Source organism: Mustelus asterias, chromosome 4 (assembly GCF_964213995.1).
Source record: "Mustelus asterias chromosome 4, sMusAst1.hap1.1, whole genome shotgun sequence".
Lineage (NCBI taxonomy): Eukaryota > Metazoa > Chordata > Chondrichthyes > Carcharhiniformes > Triakidae > Mustelus > Mustelus asterias.
The window spans coordinates 1,140,143-1,160,558 of record NC_135804.1 but is presented as its reverse complement, the minus strand read 5'-3'; the positions used below and the strand labels follow the sequence as shown (position 1 = coordinate 1,160,558).

Genomic DNA, 20,416 nt, shown 5'->3' with positions numbered 1-20,416 from the left:
TTATTAAGTGAAGAATCCCATATGCCGTTTTAGCAGCCATCTCAAATTGTCTTGGCATCTTCACACTCCTTTAAATTTATACCATTTAGTTCATATTGCCTCCTCTCATTCATCCTATTGATTCTATCTGCCGTGCACCTGCCCATTTCACTGATCTCACTTGGCCCTCAGTGTTACTATCCTCCTCATTATTTACTACATTTCTGTCATCTATTCTCTGCTTCCTATCCCTTAGACAATTTTATATTCATGCTGCTTTAATCCCATGGGCTTTAAATTTGGTACTAAGTCCATTATGTGATACCTGGGATTTCAATGTCCTCAAGAAGGTCACTACGACAGATGTGAAGCAGAGGAGAGACCTTCCTGAAGAATTGAGAATCACTATAGTTTCCATTTACTTGGAAAACACAGCTGATGAAGGGAACAAGAAGTTCAATTGTTTCAAAAACCAAAGAATGACTTATTTCCCAAGTTTTACACAAACTAATCACTATTCCTTGATTTACACCCCGTCTTCTCAGATACTTTCCAGCCATGTGTCCAATTGTATGGACCATCCGTTTGGGTGACCTTGTAGCTTGGTTCTTCAGAAAGAAAAATAAACATCCAAAAAAACCAGCGAGTGAAGCAACATCCCTGTGCTGGGCAGTTCTGCTCTGGGGGCCACAACCTAAGGAGGTACAGGACAAGGTATTGGACTGGTGGGGGCAATAACTATACATACCAAGCTCTTAGGCACAGTTGGCAATGCTTTATCTGCCACACCATTACAACAAGTTGCAATATGGCATCTTAACATTGTAAAACTAGCACCTCAAAGTCAGCTTTTGTCTTAGCAATCAGTGAAATTCTGCTAAAAATTATTTGCAAACACAGTGAAGAGGGATTGCTGAGTCTTGCATAACATTACTGCAGCTCCTTCTAGAGCACAAACCGCAGGATGAGGGAATCGCATTAAAAAAATGATGCACGAGAATTAGCCTGTGTCAGAAACTATGTTTCTCACACAGTCCTGTAGAAGGTCATATGGATTTACTCTGTTTCCTTCTCCATAGATGCTGCCAGACCTGCTAAGATTATCAAGCACTTTGTTTTTTTCCCCAGATTTCTAGCATCTGTAGTATTTTGCTTTCATACAAAGAGGAGTAGGCCACTTGATGCTGTTCCACCCACCATTCAATATCTTGGCTGATCTAATTGCAACTTCAACCTCCACATTCCTGCCTACCCCCCACAACCATCTTCAACTGTTGCATTGATGACCTTCCCTCCATCATAAGTCAAAAGTAGGGATAAGTTCACTGCTAAGTTCACTGATAATTGCACAATGTTTAACATCAGTCACTCCTCAGATACTAAAGCAGTCCATGCCCAAATGCAGCAAGACCTCAACAACATTCAGGCTTGGGCTGATAAGTAGCAACTAACATTCATACCACAAAAATGCCAGACAATAACCGAGAGAATCAAACCATCTCCCCAGGATGTTCAATGGCATTATCAATGAATTCCCCACAATAAACATCCTGGGGGTTACCAATGACCAGAAACTGAACTAGCCGTATAAATAATTTTGCTGCAAGAGCGGGTCAGAGGCTGGCAATTCTGCAATGAGTAACTCACCTCCTGACTCCCCAAAGCCTGTCCACCATCTACGAGACACAAGACAGGAGTGTAATAGAATACACTCCACTTGCCTGGATGAGTGCAGCTCCAACAACACACAAAAAGCTCTGCAGCATCCAGGACAAAGCAGACCGCTTGATTGGCATCACATCCACCACCTTCAACATTTACTCCCTCCACTGACGCACAGTGGCAGCAGTGTGTTAGGAATGGGTTAACAATTACCCTTCACTTGAATCCTGAATTGGATGTTAATCATTTAATAGAAGTCACTAGGATATATAAAGAGGTTACAGGTGGCACTGGGTGCTGGATGTGTATGTGGAGCTGAATCAGAAAATAAAGGGAGTTTATGAAGAAGCAAGACTTGTGTTTCCTTTAACTGGACTGCAACTGAGAAACTCAAACATTGGTAGCAGAGGGTGGTTGCTGGTTCCAAGTAAAGGACTGCAAGTTACGACTGTTTCAAGAAAAAAAAAGGAAGATTTCACTGAGCATTTCCAATCAATGAAGGAGTGAATGGGCGACAACAAAATGACTGAATCCAGAGTAAAAGTGTTGTGGTATGACTATCCACCATTACTCTCTGACACTGAACCTTATGGCCAATGGAGAAATTAAGTCATCATGTGGACCATGGTAACCGGTTTTGGAAAACGAAAACAAGGAATGGCCTTAGCTCTTTCTTTACCATCGAGAAGTAAAATTAGACGCAAAGTATTTTCCCAATTGGAGTTGGAACATTTGGACGAGGAGGAAGGTTTGGATAATTTATTAATCTTTATGGATAAGATTTATTAAAAGGATAACTTATTAAGTGTGTATGAAGTCTGGTCAGATTTCGGAAATCAGAGGATATTTCTATTGAAGAGTATGTGATGGAATTTACTTGACTATATATAAGGCTGCAAAAACACCGCCTGGAAATTCCACAGTCCGTGTTGGCATTTACGTTACTGGACTGTGCTAAGGTTACAAACATGATTTTGACAGGAGTTAAATTTGCAGACAAAGATACCTTATATGATCAAATGTCAGAGGGAATGTTTCCCCCATTTTTGGGGGGAAACATTCAATCCACGGCTTTTATGACCTCAAATGTCAGTGATAAAACAGACTGTGGCAGATACACCGTTAACAGGATGGTGAAATCGTACAGGCACAAGCTGGCTACGGGAATATGGCAGCAGATTGGGAGCCAGAAATTGAGGACAAAAACGCCTTTAATGTCTATAACAGGAGGAAGGATATGGAGAGTGGTAACAGTAAAATGAACCCCAGAAATGCCCAGGGGATAATTGATCAGTGTTTTCGGTGTGACTCTAAATTTCATTATGCTTTCAACTGTCCGAAATGATTTAATAGAGTGTTTGAAGCTACACATGACATGAAAGAATCGGAAGAGGAGAGAGATAGCGACCAGAAAGACATTGTCTTATTGAGATGTTTACTCCTGTAATGAGTGTTTTGATTGCACAGCCCTTTAATTGTGTTGTATTGAACAGTGGCTGCACATCTGCCATGTGTGGAGTTGACTGGTTAAAATGTTACCTGGACTCTAAATACTGAAAATCAGAACATGGTTAAGGAATTTGAAAGTTCCACAAGTTTCAGGTTTGGGGATGATAATCCCCTGAAGTTACTGAAAAGAGTAGTGATCCCTTGCAATATTGCCGGAGTGAATCATTTCATTAGCACGGATGTTGTGTCGAGTGAGATCCCTTTACCTGAGTAGACCATCGATGAAGAAAGCACACATGAAACTGGATATGGAAAATGATATGGCAACAGTTTTTGGAAAAACGGTGGACTTATAATTTACACAGTCGGAACACTATTTATTCTATTATTGACAAATAATTTTTCAGGTAAAGAGGTTAAGGAAGAATTATTAGCAGCTGGAAATGGGACTTTTGCAGATAAAAAGCTCATTGTGTTAAAGCTGCATTTGCAATTTGTGCATCCATCTCCTCGGAGGCTGCAAATGTTATTAAAGGATGCAGGGGTAAGAGATGAGGAGTCAGAGGTTTACAGCATAGAAACAGGCCCTTCGGCCCAACTTGTCCATACCGCCCTTTTTTAAAAAAAAAAACCCCGAAGCTAATCCCAATTGCCCGCTTTGGCCCATATCCCTCTATACCCATCGTACCCATGTAACTTTCTAAATGCTTTTTAAAAGATAAAATTGTACCCGCCTCTACTACTACCTCTGGCAGCTTGTTCCAGACACTCACCACCCTGTGTGTGAAAAAATTGCCCCTCTGGACACTTTTGTATCTCTCCCCTCTCACCTTAAACCTATGCCCTCTAGTTTTAGACTCCCCTACCTTTGGGAAAAGATATTGACTATCTACCTTGTCTATGCCCCTCATTATTTAATTGACCTCTATAAGGTCACCCTTCAGCCTCCCACGCTCCAGAGAAAAAAGTTCCAGTCTATTCAGCCTCTCCTTATAACTCAATCCATCAAGTCCCGGTAGCATCCTAGTAAATCTTTTCTGCACTCTTTCTAGTTTAATAATATCCTTTCTATAATAGGGTGACCAGAATTGCACACAGTATTCCAAGTGTGGCCTTACCAATGTCTTGTACAACTTCAACAAGACGTCCCAACTCCTGTATTCAATGTTCTGACCAATGGAACCAAGCATGCTGAATGTCTTCTTCACCACTCTGTCCACCTATGACTCCACTTTCAAGGAGCTATGAACCTGTACCCCTAGATCTCTTTGTTCTGTAACTCTCCCCAACGCCCTACCATTGAACATAGAACATAGAAACCCTACAGTGCAGAAGGAGGCCATTCGGCCCATCGAGTCTGCACCGACCACAATCCCACCCAGGCCCTACCCCCACATATTTACCCGCTAATCCCTCTAACTACACATCTCAGGGACAATTTTTTTTTAACCTGGCCAATCAACTTAACCCGCACATCTTTGGACTGTGGGAGGAAACCGGAGCACCCAGAGGAAACCCACGCAGACACGAGGAGAATGTGCAAACTCCACACAGACAGTGACCCGAGCCCGGAATCGAACCCAGGACCCTGGAGCTGTGAAGCAGCAGTGCTAACCACTGTGCTACCGTGCCGCCCTGACTGAGTAAGTCCTGCCCTGGTTCAATCTACCAAAATTCATCACCTCGCATTTGTCTAAATTAAACTCCATCTGCCATTCGTCAGCCCACTGGCCCAATTGATCAAGATCCCGTTGCAATTGGAGATAACGTTCTTCACTGTCCACTATGCCACCAATCTTGGCGTCATCTGCAAACTTACTAACCATGCCCCCTATATTCTCATCCAAATCATTAATATAAATGACAAATAACAGTGGGCACACCACTGGTCACAGGCCTCCAGTTTGAAAATCAACTCTCTACAACCACCCTCTGGCTTCTGTCAAGAAGCCAATTTTGTATCCATTTAGATACCTCACCCTGGATCCCGTGAGATTTAACTTTATGCAACAACCTACCATGTGGTACCTTGTCAAAGGCCTTGCTAAAGTCCATGTAGACAACATCAACTGCACAATACTAAACTGATAGAACAGGTCAGTGATCAGTGTGGGATTTATAGGAAGTACAGAAGGGTAGCTTCATGACCGATAGTGACCTTATCTTTGGCCAGAGATTTTAACGACATTGTGGCCATGGACCTTAAGATCTGGGATAAAGCAAACAATATATTCATTCTGCACTTTGTAGATTTAGCAACCAGATTTGGTCAATCAACAGTTGTAAGTAATAAAGAAAAGGGAGTAATCCTGGATCAGATCACAGAAAAATGGATAGGGACAGGAATGGGGCCACCAGCAAAGTTCCTTACAGACAATGGGGGGGGAATTTGCTAATGATGTGTTTAGGGATGTGTGTGAAAACATGAATATCATAGTCATGAACATGTTGCGGAAAGCCCATTTAGCAATATAAAGGCACAAGGTACAGCCATCAAACACCGTTTTCCAGCAAGGAGACATAGTATACTATGAGAGATAATTTTAATGAATGGAAAGACCCAGGGAAGGTTATAGGCATAGATGGTAAAACACTTGTTTTGCAACATGGTAATCAAACTGTTAGGGCACATTCATCAAGGAAATTGGGTACAGATTACAAACTTGCAAGTTTGTAAGAGTAGACAAACATGATGAGGAACCAGGGTCAGCTGATACTCACGTGTTACAGAATTGAGAACCAGTTAACTGAAATAGACAGGGTATCTGTAGAGGAACACAATACTTCTGATGAACTAGAACAGACCATTTTTTCTAAAGGACAACTGCCAGGAGTTCTTACAAAAGTGACTTACTTGCCTGAGGGGTCCAGTCAATGGAAGGATGCAACTGTCATTAGTAGAGCAGGGAAGGCCACTGGAAAGTATAAACACTGGTTGAATGTACAGAATACAGGGAAGGATGTCAAGACCATGGATTGGGAACATGAAGTCCAAAAATGTAGGGCACAGAAATGTAGCGCCAGTTCAGATAGCAAGTCCGATAGTGAAGGTGATCACAGGAAGAGATCGCGAACTATTGAAAAAACATCCCACAGCAGGAGGGAAAGATCAAGCAATGGTAGTTTAGAACGAGATATCAGGCGGAATAGAGGGCTTGACAAGGTCTCAGAATAGGGGGTAAGACTATGAACGATACTAGGAGTAGAAGCCCACATGCTCGCGAGGTTTTGGCAGCTTCCAATAAATTAGATGAAAAAGTTATAAAAGATGCTACACAGCAAAAACTGCATAGTTGGAGTGAATTTGGGGTATATACGGAGGTACCAGATAGGGGACAAAGAGCTCTATCTCACAGATGGATTTGCACGGAAAAGATGCTTCCTGATGGAGCTTATAAGGCAAAGGCCAGGCTCATGGCAAGGAGATTTGAAGAAAACTTAGGAGACCAGGATTTAAGGGTAGATTCACCTACGGCAGGAAATATTATTTTAAAGATCTTCTTGGCTCTGTTAGCTACAAAGGCCCGGGAATGCAAATCTATCGATATTAAAGCTGCCTTTTTGCAGGGGCATCAGCTTCAGAGAGACATCTTTCTCCGTCCTCCCAAAGAGGCAGCTAACACAGAAGGGGTAATCTGGAAATTTAATAAATGTGTGTATGGGCTGAATGATGCGTCTCGAGTTTGGTATTTTTCGGTAAGGTCGGTTTAATTAAAGTTAGGCTGTTGCCAGTTGAAAGCAGATCCTGCAGTGTTTTACTGGCATTATGAAGGAAATCTTTGATATTTTTATGGTGCATGTTGATGATTTTTTTGTGGGGTGGTAGGAGTGATTTTGACGCTATTGCAATTTCTGGGCTGAAGGAGGAATTCAGCGTTGGGAGTCAGGCTTCAGGAGCCTTCAAACATATTGGGCTGGAAATTGGACAGGCTGAGTCGGGTGTCACTTTACATCAGCAGTCTTATTTGCAGAGTATCAGCCTAATAGCAATTAGTCACAGTTGGGCTTCACAAAAGGATGCGATGGTTTCTAAGATGGAAAAAGAGAAACTCTGAAGTGTGATTGGGCAACTGAATTGGCTAGGTAGACAGGCCAGACCGGACGCTAGTTTCAATGTGCTAGAGTTGAGTAAAAAATGAATGATCCCACAGTGGAAGACACAATGAGAACAAACAAAACATTGACCAAACTAAAAATGCAGGTGTGTGTTTTGAGGTTCCCGTTTTTGGGTGATCTTAGGCACCTGAAACTCCGTTTATCGTGACGCATCGTGTGCCAATCTGTGTGATGGGTTTTCACGCGTGGGAAATTTTATAATCTTTCTTTTTGGGGAAAATTGCTAAATGTTGCCCTCTTGATTGGGAAACAAAGAAAATAAGGAAAGTGGTAAAAAGCACATTGGTCGCTGAGACACTAAGCCTTGTAGAGGCAGTGGATATGGCCTTTTATCTGTTGAAATGGCTGGACAAGGGTAAAATATCAAAAATAAAATCGGCTGATAGTAAAACAATTGGATAATTGATAATTACTAAGAGCAGCTAGTTCAAAGAAACTTTTGGACATTATCAAGGAAGGTTGTATCTTTCTGTGAATGTATGTTTTTTTTCCAAGAGATGTATGTGAAAAAATGGGGAAGGGGAAATAGCGTTTTGTGTTTTCTGTAGAAACAATATTTCTCAATTTTTTTTCTTTAAAGGAGAGACTGTTAGGAATGGGTTAACAGCTCCCTCCACTTGAATCCTGAATTGGATGTTAATCATTTAATAGAAGTCACTAGGATATATAAAGAGGTTACAGGTGGCACTGGGTGCTGGATGTGTATGTGGAGCTGAATCAGAAAATAAAGAGAGTTTATGAAGAAGCAAGACTCGTGTTTCCTTCACTGGACTGCAACTGAGAGGCTCAAACAGTGTGTATCATCTACAAGATGCACTGCAGGAATTCACCAAGGCTCCTTCGACAGCACCTTCCAAATCTGTGGCCTCTATCACCTGGAAGGACAAGAGCAACAGATGCATGGGGAACATCACCACCTGCAAGTTCCTCTCCAAGCCACATGCCATGCTCACTTGGAACCGTATGTTCATTCCTTCACCGTTGCTGGGTAAAATCCTGGAATTCCCAATCAAACAGCACTGTGGAGGTGCCTGTAGCAGTTAAAGTGAGTGGCTCACCACCAGCTTCTCAAGGACATATAGGAATGGGCAATAAAAATACTGGCCTAGACAGCAATGCCCATGTCCCGTGAACGAATAAAAAATACTCCCTTGTTAGTCAAGAATCTATCTACCTCTCCCTTAATAAATATTCATTGACCTGGTTTCCAATGATCTCTGGAAAAGAAAGTGGGCGGCACGGTAGCACAGTGGTTGTGGGCGGCACGGTAGCACAGTGGTTAGCACTGCTGCTTCACAGCTCCAGGGACCTGGGTTCGATTCCCAGCTTGGGTCACTGTCTGTGTGGAGTTTGCACATTCTCCTCGTGTCTGCGTGGGTTTCCTCCGGGTGCTCCGGTTTCCTCCCACAGTCCAAAGATGTGCGGGTTAGGTTGATTGGCCATGCTAAAATTGCCCTTAGTGTCCTGGGATGTGTAGGTTAGAGGGGTTAGCGGGTAAAATATGAAGGGATATGGGGGTAGGGCCTGGGTGGGATTGTGGTCGGTGCAGACTCGATGGGCCGAATGGCCTCTTTCTGTACTGTAGGGATTCTAAGAATTCTAAGAAGAGGGTCCCAAAGACTCTCAAGCCTCTCAGGAAAAAAATTCACGTGCTTCCTGAAGATCACAGCTATCAGTACAGAAACAAAAACACTAATAAACAAATACAGAAAAATGTAGAGACCATGACTGTGGACACAATGTGCAGACACTCAAGCTTAAGGACATATTTTCCAATCAGAGGTCACATCAGTTCAGCTTTACACTATAAAGTGCACTTCCATCCAGTGCATTCTGATTTAAAAGTTGTAAGTGTATATTTCCATATAGTTCAGTTTACAGGAGACCCATCACTACCGAATGCGAAGTGATGCATTTCGGAAGATCTAATGTAAGGGGGAGCTATACAATAAATGGCAGAACCATCAGGAGTATAGACACACAGAGGGACCTGGGTGTACAAGTCCACAGATCCTTAAAGGTGGCAGCACAGGTGGAGAGGGTGGTGAAGAAGACATGTGGCATGCTTGCCTTTATTGGACGGGGCATAGAATATAAAAGTTGGCATATTGATGTTGCGGCTGTATAGAACGATGGTTAGGCCACATTTGGAATACTGCGTCCAGTTCTGGTCGCCACACTGCCAGAAGGATGTGGAGGCTTTGGAGAGAGTACAGAGAAGATTTACCAGGATGTTGCCTGAAATCATAAAAGAAATCATAGAAACCCTACAGTACAGAAAGAGGCCATCCGGCCCATCGTGTCTGCACCGACCACAATCCCACCCAGGCCCTACCCCCATATCCCTACATATTTTACCCACTAATCCCTCTAACCTACACATCTCAGGACACTAAGGGGCAATTTAAGCATGGCCAATCAACCTAACCCGCACATCTTTGGAATGTGGGAGGAAACCGGAGCACCTGGAGGAAACACACGCAGACACGAGGAGAATGTGCAAACTCCACACAGACAGTGACCTAAGCCAGGAATCGAACCCAGGTCCCTGGAGCTGTGAAGCAGCAGTGCTAACCACTGTGCTACCGTGCTGCCTGGTATGGAGGGTCTTAGCTATGAGGAGAGATTGGGTAAACTGGGGTTGTTCTCCCTGGAAAGACGGAGGATGAGGGGCGACCTAATAGAGGTGTATAAAATTATGAAGGGCATAGATAGAGTGAACAGTGGGAAGCTTTTTCCCAGGTCGGAGGTGACGAACACAAGGGGTCACGGGTTCAAGGTGAGGGGGGCAAGGTTCAACACAGATGTCAGGGGGACGTATTTTACACAGAGGGTGGAAGGGGCCTGGAATGCACTGCCAAGCAAGGTGATTGAGGCAGACATGCTGGGATCGTTTAAAACTTATCTAGATAACCACATGAACAGACTGGGAATAGAGGGATACAAACGAATAGTCTAGTTGGGCACATGAGCGGCGCAGACTTGGAGGGCCGAAGGGCCTGTTCCTGTGCTGTATTGTTCTTTGTACTACCTGTTATCAAAACTGTAAAAGGAGCTAGAATTAAGGTATCACAAAAGTTTAGTTTTATTCCTATGGTATCATGAGTACAGGAATTAAAATAAATATAAAGAGTAAAAGATACATCATGAAACTTAAACGTGTGAAAATTCTGACAGATCACTGGTAATATGGACAATGTTGTATTGAGTAAATTGGGACAATATATTTATTTTACCTTTTTCCTGTGGGAGCAGGGGCATCTCCACCTCCGCCAATGCTACCTGCTCCTCCTTTGGTCTTTGCACCTGCAGCATCTTTTGCTCGTGTTGGCGATGGAGTTGGAGAGGGTGAGGATGAGAATGACCGTGACCTGAGGAAATCAGAATATCAAATGAGAGTTTACCATTTTTTAAAATCCCTCTCCATAAGGTTGTTTATATTCCACATGAAATCTTTGATGAGAGCAGGAAACAGTCTATTGCACTTTAGACCCTCATGGCTTTTCAGAGTCTATCATTGGAGAGCTCTCAGACACATTCAACTCCCTATCTTAATTTATTCTTTCCAAATTTGAGCACCTTTTCAAAATGAAATTGAAAAACATTGGTTTTAAAATTTTAGTAATGCAAAGAGATGTCAACATCTGAAATGCACCACTAAATGTAAACACACCAGTCAACTACAGCATGGGAGAAAGGTATCGGAGTTCTTGCTCAGAAAACAAGAGAAGCTTATCATAGAAACACAGAGTCTAGAAGCAGGAGGAGGCCATTTGGCCCTTCGAGCCTGCTCCACCATTTATTCTGATCATGGTTGATCATCGAATTCAATATCCTGATTCCCCCTTCCCATCCATATCCCTCGATCCCTTTGGCCCTAAGTGCTATATCTAATTTCTTCTTGAAATCACAGGAAGTTTTGGTCTCAACTACTTTCTGTGGTAGTGAATTCCATACATTCACCACATTTTGGGTGAAGAAATTTCTCCTCATCTCAGTTCTAAATCCGCAAACTATGACCCCTAGTTCAGGACACCCCCACCATTGGGAACATTCTTTCTGAAACTACCCTGTCTAACCCTGTTAGAATTTTATAAGTTTCTATGAGATCCCCTCTCACTCTTCTAAACTCCAGTGAATATAATCCGAACCGACTTAGTCTCTCCTCATATGACAGACCTGCCATCCCAGGAATCAGCCTGGTAAACCTTTGCTGTACTCCCTCTATAACAAGGACATCCTTCCTCAGATAAGGACCCCAAAACTGCACACAATATTCCAGGTGTGGCCTCACCAACGCCCTATACAATTGCAGCAAAACATCCCAATACTCCAATCCTTTGCTATGAAGGCCAACATTCCATTTACCTTCTTTACTGCCTGCTGTACCTGCACACTTACCTTCAGTGCGAGGTACAGCATCATTTATATGATTATCTGCTAAACTGTCATTTTTCTCTGAAAATGAAAAACGATTTGAAGGCAGTTATTGTGCAATGCCAATCCGACTCCCCAACAGCAGCTTTCCCGTTTAAACTGCTAAAAACTTCACTGATTGACTCCACCCACAACTCAAGAGAAGCCAACACTTCTTACTTCACTGACAAAACTTGCCACAGGTAACAAATTGGCAGGAAGTCTGAACTATCTGTCAGCCGGGTGATGGAACCAGGTTCTTTCACAGCTGCGCCAGGGAGTCATTTATCACATCATCAACAACTTTCAAATCTGCCTGCCCAAACCAGTTCAGTTACTGACGTGGTAAAAATGCTTTTGTGTTACGCAATTACGTTAGAAGCATTTCCTTCCTTTATCCCAAAGTACGTTGTATGGTGTGTAGTTAATCTACAGCTGAGAAACAGTTAAATTCGATGATGTTCTAGTAACACCAATTAAATGGCTGTTCGGAATTTTGCTTCTTGTTATGCACAGGAGGGGGCTTTCAGCATTAATTTCTCCTCTCACCATCCATCTATAACTAGAAATTATTTTAAGCTGTGGCGTATTTCCGAACTCCTCAGCTTGGTGTGATCTAATTTTTTATCAGTAACTGCACAGTAAACTCCTGATAGGATGAACTCAAAGGGTTAGTTTATTTTCACACATTGCAAACAGTAAGAGAGGGTTTGCAATGTCCCCCCTTCCTCCCACTTTGCATTCATACAGTGAAAGAGGAATAGGGAAAATAAGGCTCCATGATGCAGAGACGACAAAGAAAATAAATATCGGAACCTATGTGAAGAGTGAGGAGGTCCTGAAGTCTGAGTATAGAGAGCTTGGTAGGAAGTTAAAAAGCAGGACCCCGAGGGTAGTAATCTCAGGATTGCTACCTGTGACATGTACCAGTGAGGGTAAGAGTAGGATGCTCGGGCGGATGAACACGTGGCTGGGGAACTGGTGTAGGGGGCAGGGTTTCAGATTTCTAGATCATTGGGACTTCTTCTGGGGCAGGTGAGACCTGTACAAGAGAGACGGGTTACACCTGAACTACAAGGGGACCAATATATTTGCAGGGAGGTTTGCTAGTGTTATTGGGGAGGGTTTAAACTAGATTTGCGGGGGATGGGAACCAGAGTGCCAGAGCAGATAGTGGAGCGGGGGTGAAAATAAATGATGTTAATAGTTCATGCAAAATCACAAATAGAAGGGTAATGTGTGGTGGTAATAATCTTCTGAGGTGTGTCTATTTCAATGCCAGGAGTATTGTGAGGAAGGCAGACGAGCTGAGGGCGTGGATTGACACATGGAATTATGACATTATAGCCATTAGTGAAAGTTGGCTACAGGAGGGGCAGGACTGGCAGCTCAATGTTCCAGGGTTCCGATGTTTCAGACATGATAGAGGCAGAGGGATGAAGGGTGGGGGGTGGCATTGCTAGTCAGGGAAAATGTTACAGCAGTGCTCAGGCAGGACAGATTAGAGGGCTTGTCTACCGAGACCATATGGGTGGAGCTGAGAAACAGGAAAGGTATGACCACATTAATGGGGTTGTATTATAGACCACCCAATAGTCAGCGAGAATTGGAGGAGCAAATCTGCAGAGAGATAGCAGACAACTGCAGGAAACAAAGTTGTGTTAGTAGGGGATTTTAATTTTCCACATATAGATTGGGACTCCCAGACTGTTAAAGGTCTAGACGGGTTAGAGTTTGTAAAATGTGTTCAGGAAAATTTTCTAAATCAATATATAGAGGTACCAACTAGAGAGGATGCAATATTAGATCTCCTATTAGGAAACTAGTTAGGACAAGTGACGGAAGTGTGTGTAGGGGAACACTTTGGTTCCAGTGATCATAACGCCATTAGTTTCAACTTGATCATGGATAAAGATAGATCTGGCCCTCGGGTTGAGGTTCTAAACTGGAAAAAGGCCAAATTTGAAGAAATGAGAAAGGATCTAAAAAGCGTGGATTAGGACAGGCTGTTCTCTGGCAAGGATGTGATTGGTAAGTGGGAGGCCTTCAAAGGAGAAATTTAGAGAGTGCAGAGTTTGTATGTTCCTGTCAGGATTAAAGGCAAAGTGAATAACAATAAGGAACCTTGGTTCTCGAGAGATATTGGAACTCTGATAAAGAAGAAGAGAGATGTATGACATGTATAGGCAACAGGGAGCAAATAAGATGCTTGAGGAGTATAAAAAGTGCAAGAAACTACTTAAGAAAGAAATCAGGAGGGCTAAAAGAAGACATGAGGTTGCTTTGGCAGACAAGGTGAAGGATAATCCTAAGAGCTTCTACAGGTATATTAAGAGCAAAAGGATAGTAAGGGATAAAATTGGTCCTCTTGAAGATCAGAGTGGTCGGCAATGTATGGAACCAAAAGAAATGGGGGAGATATTAAATGGGTTCTTTGCATCCGTATTTACTCAGGAAACTGGCATGGAGTCTATGGAAATAAGGCAAACAAGTAGGGAGGTCATGGAACCTATACAGATTAAAGGCGAGGAGGTGCTTGCTGTCTTGAGGCAAATCAGAGTAGATAAATCCCCAGGACCGGACAGGGTATTCCCTCAGACCTTGAAGGAGACGAGTGTTGAAATTGCCCTGGCAGATATATTTAAAATGTCGGTATCCACGGGTGAGGTGCCGGATGATTGGAGGATAGCTCATGTTGTTCCGTTGTTTAAAAAAGGCTCAAAAAGTAATGCGGGAAATTATAGGCCGGTAAGTTTGACGTCAGTAGTAGGTAAATTATTGGAAGGAGTATTAAGAGATAGGATCTACAAATATTTGGATAGACAGGGACTTATTATGGAGAGACAACATGGCTTTGTGCATGGTAGGTCATGTTTAACCAATCTATTAGAGTTTTTTGAGGAGGTTACCAGGAAAGTGGATGAAGGGAAGGCGGTGGATGTTGTCTACATGGACTTCAGTAAGGCCTTTGATAAGGTCCTGCATAGGCGGTTATTCAGGAAGGTTCAGTCGCTAGGTATACATGGAGAGGTAGTAAATTGGATTAGACACTGGCTCAATGGAAGAAGCCAGAGAGTGGTAGTGGAGGATTGCTTCTGAGTGGAGGCCTGTGACTAGTGGTGTGCCACAGGGATCAGTGCTGGGTCCATTGTTGTTTGTCATCTATATCAATGATCTGGATGATAATGTGATAAATTGGATCAGCAAGTTTGCTGATGATACAAAGATTGGAGGTGTAGTGGACAGTGAGGAAGGTTTTCAAAGCTTGCAGAGGGATTTGGACCAGCTAGAAAAATGGGCTGAAAAATGGCAGATGGAGTTTAATGCAGACAAGTGTGAGGTATTGTACTCTGGAAGGACAAACCAAGGCAGAACATACAAGGTAAATGGTAGGACACTGAAGAGTGCAGTAGAACAGAGGGATCTGGGAATACAGATACATAATTCCCTAAAAGTGGCGTCACAGGTAGATAGGGTTGTAAAGAGTGCTTTTGGTACATTGGCCTTTATAAATCAAAGTATTGAGTATAAGAGTTGGAATGTTATGGTGAGGTTGTATAAGACATTGGTGAGGCTGAATTTAGAGTATTGTGTGCAGTTTTGGTCACCTAATTACAGGAAGGATATTAATAAGGTTGAAAGAGTGCAGAGAAGGTTTACAAGGATGTTGCCGGGACATGAGAAACTGAGTTACAGAGAAAGGTTGAATAGGTTAGGACTTTATTCCCTGGAGCGTAGAAGAATGAGGGGAGATTTGATAGAGGTGTATAAAATTATGATGGGTATAGATAGAGTGAATGCAAGCAGGCTTTTTCCACTGAGGCCAGGGGAGAAAATAACTAGAGAACATGGGTTAAGGGGGGAAAAGTTTAAAGGGAATATTAGGGGGGGCTTCTTCACACAGACAGTGGTGAGAGTGTGGAATGAGCTGCCGGATAAAGTGGTGAATGCAGGCTCACTTTTAACATTTAAGAAAAACTTGGACAGGTACATGGATGCGAGGGGTATGGAGGGATATGGTCCAGGCGCAGGTCAGTGGGACTAGGCACAAAAATGGTTCGGCACAGGCAAGAAGGGCCAAAAGGCCTGTTTCTGTGCTGTAATGTTCTATGGTTCTATGTGAGTTCCAGGATCCAGAATCAAAGTCCAATGAGGTATTCCTTCACGGAGGTCGATGAGCTAAAAACTAATGCTAGATAGTTCACTTTTCCATGGTGTTGACCTCACACAATGAGGTAGAGATGCAAAGATGGATCAGTCTTATAGGTGATGGTACATAAACAAGTTTCCTCAGTATCTTAAAAGTAAAATACTGTGGATGCTGGAATCTGAAACAAAAACAGAAAATGCTGGAAAATCTCAGCAGGTCTGACAGTGTCTGTGGGAAGAGAATAGAGTAAGAAGTTTAACAACACCAGGTTAAAGTCCAACAGGTTTATTTGGTAGCAAAAGCCACACAAGCTTTCGAGGCTCTGAGCCCCTTCTTCAGGTGAGTGGGAATTCACCACTCACCTGAAGAAGGGGCTCAGAGCCTCGAAAGCTTGTGTGGCTTTTGCTACCAAATAAACCTGTTGGACTTTAACCTGGTGTTGTTAAACTTCTTACTGTGTTTACCCCAGTCCAACGCCGGCATCTCCACATCTGGAAGAGAATAGAGCCAACGTTTTGAGTCCAGATGACCCTTCATCAGAATGATTCTGATGAAGGGCCATCTAGACTTGAAACATTGCCTCTACCCTCTCCCCAGAGCTGCTGAGATTTTCCAGCATTTTCTGTTTTTGTTCCTCAGTATCTTGCTGAAACATATTAGATCACCTCTTATTGAGCGTAGGCCCAACTTGGTGAACCTCTCTTTATAGGCCCTTCATCCCAGTAACAAGTCCAGTGAACCTTTTCTGAACTGCTTCTATTGCAATTATATCATTTTTCAAATAAGGACAGCAAAACTGTAGACAGTATTCCAGATGTGGTCTGGAAAACTTCCCTATCTTTATGTTCCATTCCCCTTGCAATAAACATCAAAATTCCATTTGCCTTTCTAGTCATTTGCTGTACCTGCACGGTAATGTTCTGAGAGTCACGTACCAGGACACCCGGGTCCTTCTGCATTGTGACATAGATAGGATGCAAGACTGGGCGGAGAAGTGGCAGATGGACTTCAACTCGGATAAATGTGTAGTGGTCCATTTTGGCAGGTCAAATGGGATGAAGGAGTATAATATCAAGGGTAAGACTCTTAGCAGTGTAGAGGATCAGAAGGACCTTGGGGTCCGGGTCCATAGGACTCTGAAATCAGCCTCGCAGGTAGAGGAGGTGGTTAAGAAGGCGTATGGTGTGCTGGCCTTCATCAATCAAGGGATTGAGTTTCGGAGTCGGGAGATAATGATGCAGCTTTATAAGACCCTCGTCAGACCCCACTTGGAGTACTGTGCTCAGTTCTGGTCGCCTCATTACAGGAGGGATGTGGAAATGATTGAAAGGGTGCAGAGAAGATTTACAAGGATGTTGCCTGGATTGGTTGGCATGCCTTATGAGGATAGGCTGAGAGAGCTCGGTCTTTTCTCCTTGGAGAGACGAAGGATGAGAGGTGACCTGATAGAGGTATACAAGATGTTGAGGGGTATAGATCGGGTGGATTCTCAGAGGCTTTTTCCCAGGGCTGAAATGGCTGCTACGAGAGGACACAGGTTTAAGGTGCTGGGGAGTAGGTACAGAGGAGATGTCAGGGGTATATTTTTCACTGAGGGTGGCGGGTGAGTGGAATCGGCTGCCGTCGGTGGTGGAGGCAAACTCGATAGGGTCTTTTAAGAGACTTCTGGATGAGTACATGGGACTTAATAGGATTGAGAGTTATAGGTAAGCCTATATATAAGCCTAGGTAGGTAGGGACATGACCGGCGCAACTTGTGGGCCGAAGGGCCTGTTTGTGCTGTATTTTTTCTATGTTCTATCTTAGAATTCTGCAATTTCTCCATTTAAATAATCTGCTGTTTTCCTATTCTACCTGCCAAAGTGGGCAAGTTCACATTTTTTCACATTATACTCAGTTAAATTTTTACCCACTCCCATGACCTATCTATATCCCTTTGCAGGCTCTCTACCTCCACTTGACAACTTATTTTTCTACCTATCATGGTGACAGCAGCAAATTTAGCTCCCATTTATTTAGAGTCAAAGAGCAATACAACACAGAAATAGATCTTTCAGCCCACCCAGTCCATGCCGACCATGGCACTCTCCCAGCTAGTCCCAATTGCCTGCATTTGGCCCAAATCCCTCTAATCCTTTCCCACCCATGTGCTTATCCAAATGCTTTTTAAACGTTACGATTGTACCTGCCTCAGCCACTTTCTCTACATGCACCACCCTCTGCGTGAGGTTGCCCCTCAGGTCCCTTTTAAATCTTTCCCCTCTCACCTTAAACCTATGCCCTCTAGTTTTCAATTCCCTTACCCTGGGAAAAAGACTGTGTGTCCATCCTATCAATGCCCCTCATGATTTTATACACCTCAATAAGGTCACCCCTCATTCTCCTATGTTCCAAGGAATAAAGCTCTAGCCTGGCCAACCGCTCCATACAACTCAGGCCCACTAACTCAGGGCAGCACGGTAGTACAGTGGTTAGCACTGCTGCAAACAGCTCCAGGGACCTGGGTTCGATTCCCGGCTTGGGTCACTGTCTGTGTGGAGTTTGCACATTCTCCTCGTGTCTGCGTGGGTTTCCTCCAGGTGCTCCAGTTTCCTCCCACAGTCCAAAGATGTGCGGGTTAGGTTGATTGGCCATGCTTAAATTGCCCCTTAATGTCCTGAGATGTGTAGGTTAGAGGGATTAGTGGGTAAAATATGTAGGGATATGGGGGTAGGGCCTGGGTGGGATTGTGGTCGGTGCATGCTCGATGGACCAAATGGCCTCTTTCTGTACTGTAGGGTTTCTAAGATTCACTAGTTCTGACAACATCCTCGTAAAATGTCCCAACTCCTACACTCAATGCCCTGACTGATGAAGGTCAGTGTGCTAAATGCCTTCTTCACCACTCTGTCTACCTGTGAAGCCGCTTTCAACCAACTATGTACTTGTACTCCTAGGTCCCTCTGTTCCTCAATGCTCCCCAGGGCCCTACCATTAACTGTATAAGTCTTAATCGAGTTTGACTTCACAAAATGCAACCTCACACTTACCTGTATTGAAATCCATTTGCCAATCCTCGGCCCACTTCCCTAACTAATCAAGATCCTCCTGTAATTTTTGATAATCTTCTTCACTATCAAGAATACATCCTAATTTAGTATCATCCGCAAACTTACTAACCATGCCTTGTACATTCACATCCAAATCATTTCTATAAATAATGAATAACAAGGGTCCCAACCTTGGGAAGGCGATGGCTTAATGGTATTATCACTAGACTATTAATCCAGAAACTCAGTTAATGTTCTGGGGACCTGGGTTCGAATCCCACCACGGCAGATGGTGGAATTTGAATTCAATAAAAATATCTGGAATTAAGAATCTACTGATGACCATGAAACCATTGTCGATTGTCGGAAAAACCCATCTGGTTCACTAATGTCCTTCAGGGAACGAAATCCGTCGTCCTTACCTGGTCTGGCCTACGTGCGACTCCGGAGCCACAGCAATATGGTTGACTCTCAACTGCCCTTTGAAATGGCCTAGGAAGCACTCAGTTCAAGGGCAACTATGGATGGGCAATAAATGCTGGCCAGCCAGTGAGGTCCATGTCCCATGCATGAATTTTTAAAAAAACACCGACCCCTGAGGCACACCACTAGTTACAGGCCTCCAATCCGTGAAACAACCTTTGTGTTCACTAAGGAGAGGGGCCATGTTTTTGAGGAAGGGAGGGTGTCACAGGCTGATAGGCTGGAGGAAGTAGATGTTCGGAGGGAAGATGTAGTAGCAATTTTGAATCAACTGAAGGTTGATAAGTCCCCTGGGCCTGATGAAATATACCCTAGGATTCTTTGGGAGGCAAGGGATGAGATTGCAGAGCCTTTGGCATTGATCTTTGGGTCCTCACTGTCCACGGGGGTGGTGCCAGAGGACTGGAGAGTGGCGAATGTTGTTCCTCTGTTTCAGAAAGGGAATAGAAATGACCCTGGTAATTATAGGCCGGTTAGTCTTACTTCGGTGGTCGGTAAGTTGATGGAAAAGGTCCTTAGGGATAGGATTTACGACCATTTAGAAAGATGCAGCTTAATCTGGGATAGTCAGCATGGATTCGTGAAGGGCAAGTCTTGCCTCACAAATTTGACAGAATTGTTTGAGGAGGTAACTAAGTGTGTTGATGAAGGTAGTGCAGTTGATGTCATATACATGGATTTTAGTAAGGCGTTTGATAAAGTCCCCCATGGTTGGCTTATGAAGAAAGTAAGGATGTGTGGGATAGAGGGAAGTTTGGCCGATTGGATAGGTAACTGGCTATCTAACAGAGCACAGAGGGTGGTGGTGGATGGAAAATTTTCAGACTGGAAACCGGTTACCAGCGGAGTGCCACAGGGATCAGTGCTTGGTCCTCTGCTATTTGTGATATTTATTAATGACTTAGAGGAGGGGGCTGAAGGGTGGATCAGTAAATTTGCTGATGACACCAAAATTGGAGGAGTAGTTGAGGTGGAGGGCTGTTGTAGGCTACAAAGAGATATAGATAGGATGCAGAGCTGGGCTGAAAAATGGCAAAAATGATAAATGCGAGGTGATTCATTTTGGTAGGACAAATTTGAATGTGGATTACAGGGTCAAAGGTAGGGTTCTGAAGAATGTGGAGGAACAGAG

The 20,416-nt window shown here is 43.5% G+C and overlaps 1 protein-coding gene across 6 annotated transcripts in view; it reads right to left on the bottom strand.

Moving 5' to 3' along the window:
- The window catches only part of zc3h18 (zinc finger CCCH-type containing 18), a 201,761-nt gene that overhangs the window by 29,838 nt on the left and 151,507 nt on the right, over positions 1-20,416 (bottom strand). For all 6 annotated transcript variants that reach the window (XM_078210460.1, XM_078210461.1, XM_078210458.1 and 3 more), the window contains one exon: positions 10,443-10,577. In XM_078210460.1, the coding sequence (XP_078066586.1) occupies positions 10,443-10,577 (135 nt within the window). The remainder of the gene's footprint in view (positions 1-10,442; positions 10,578-20,416) is intronic.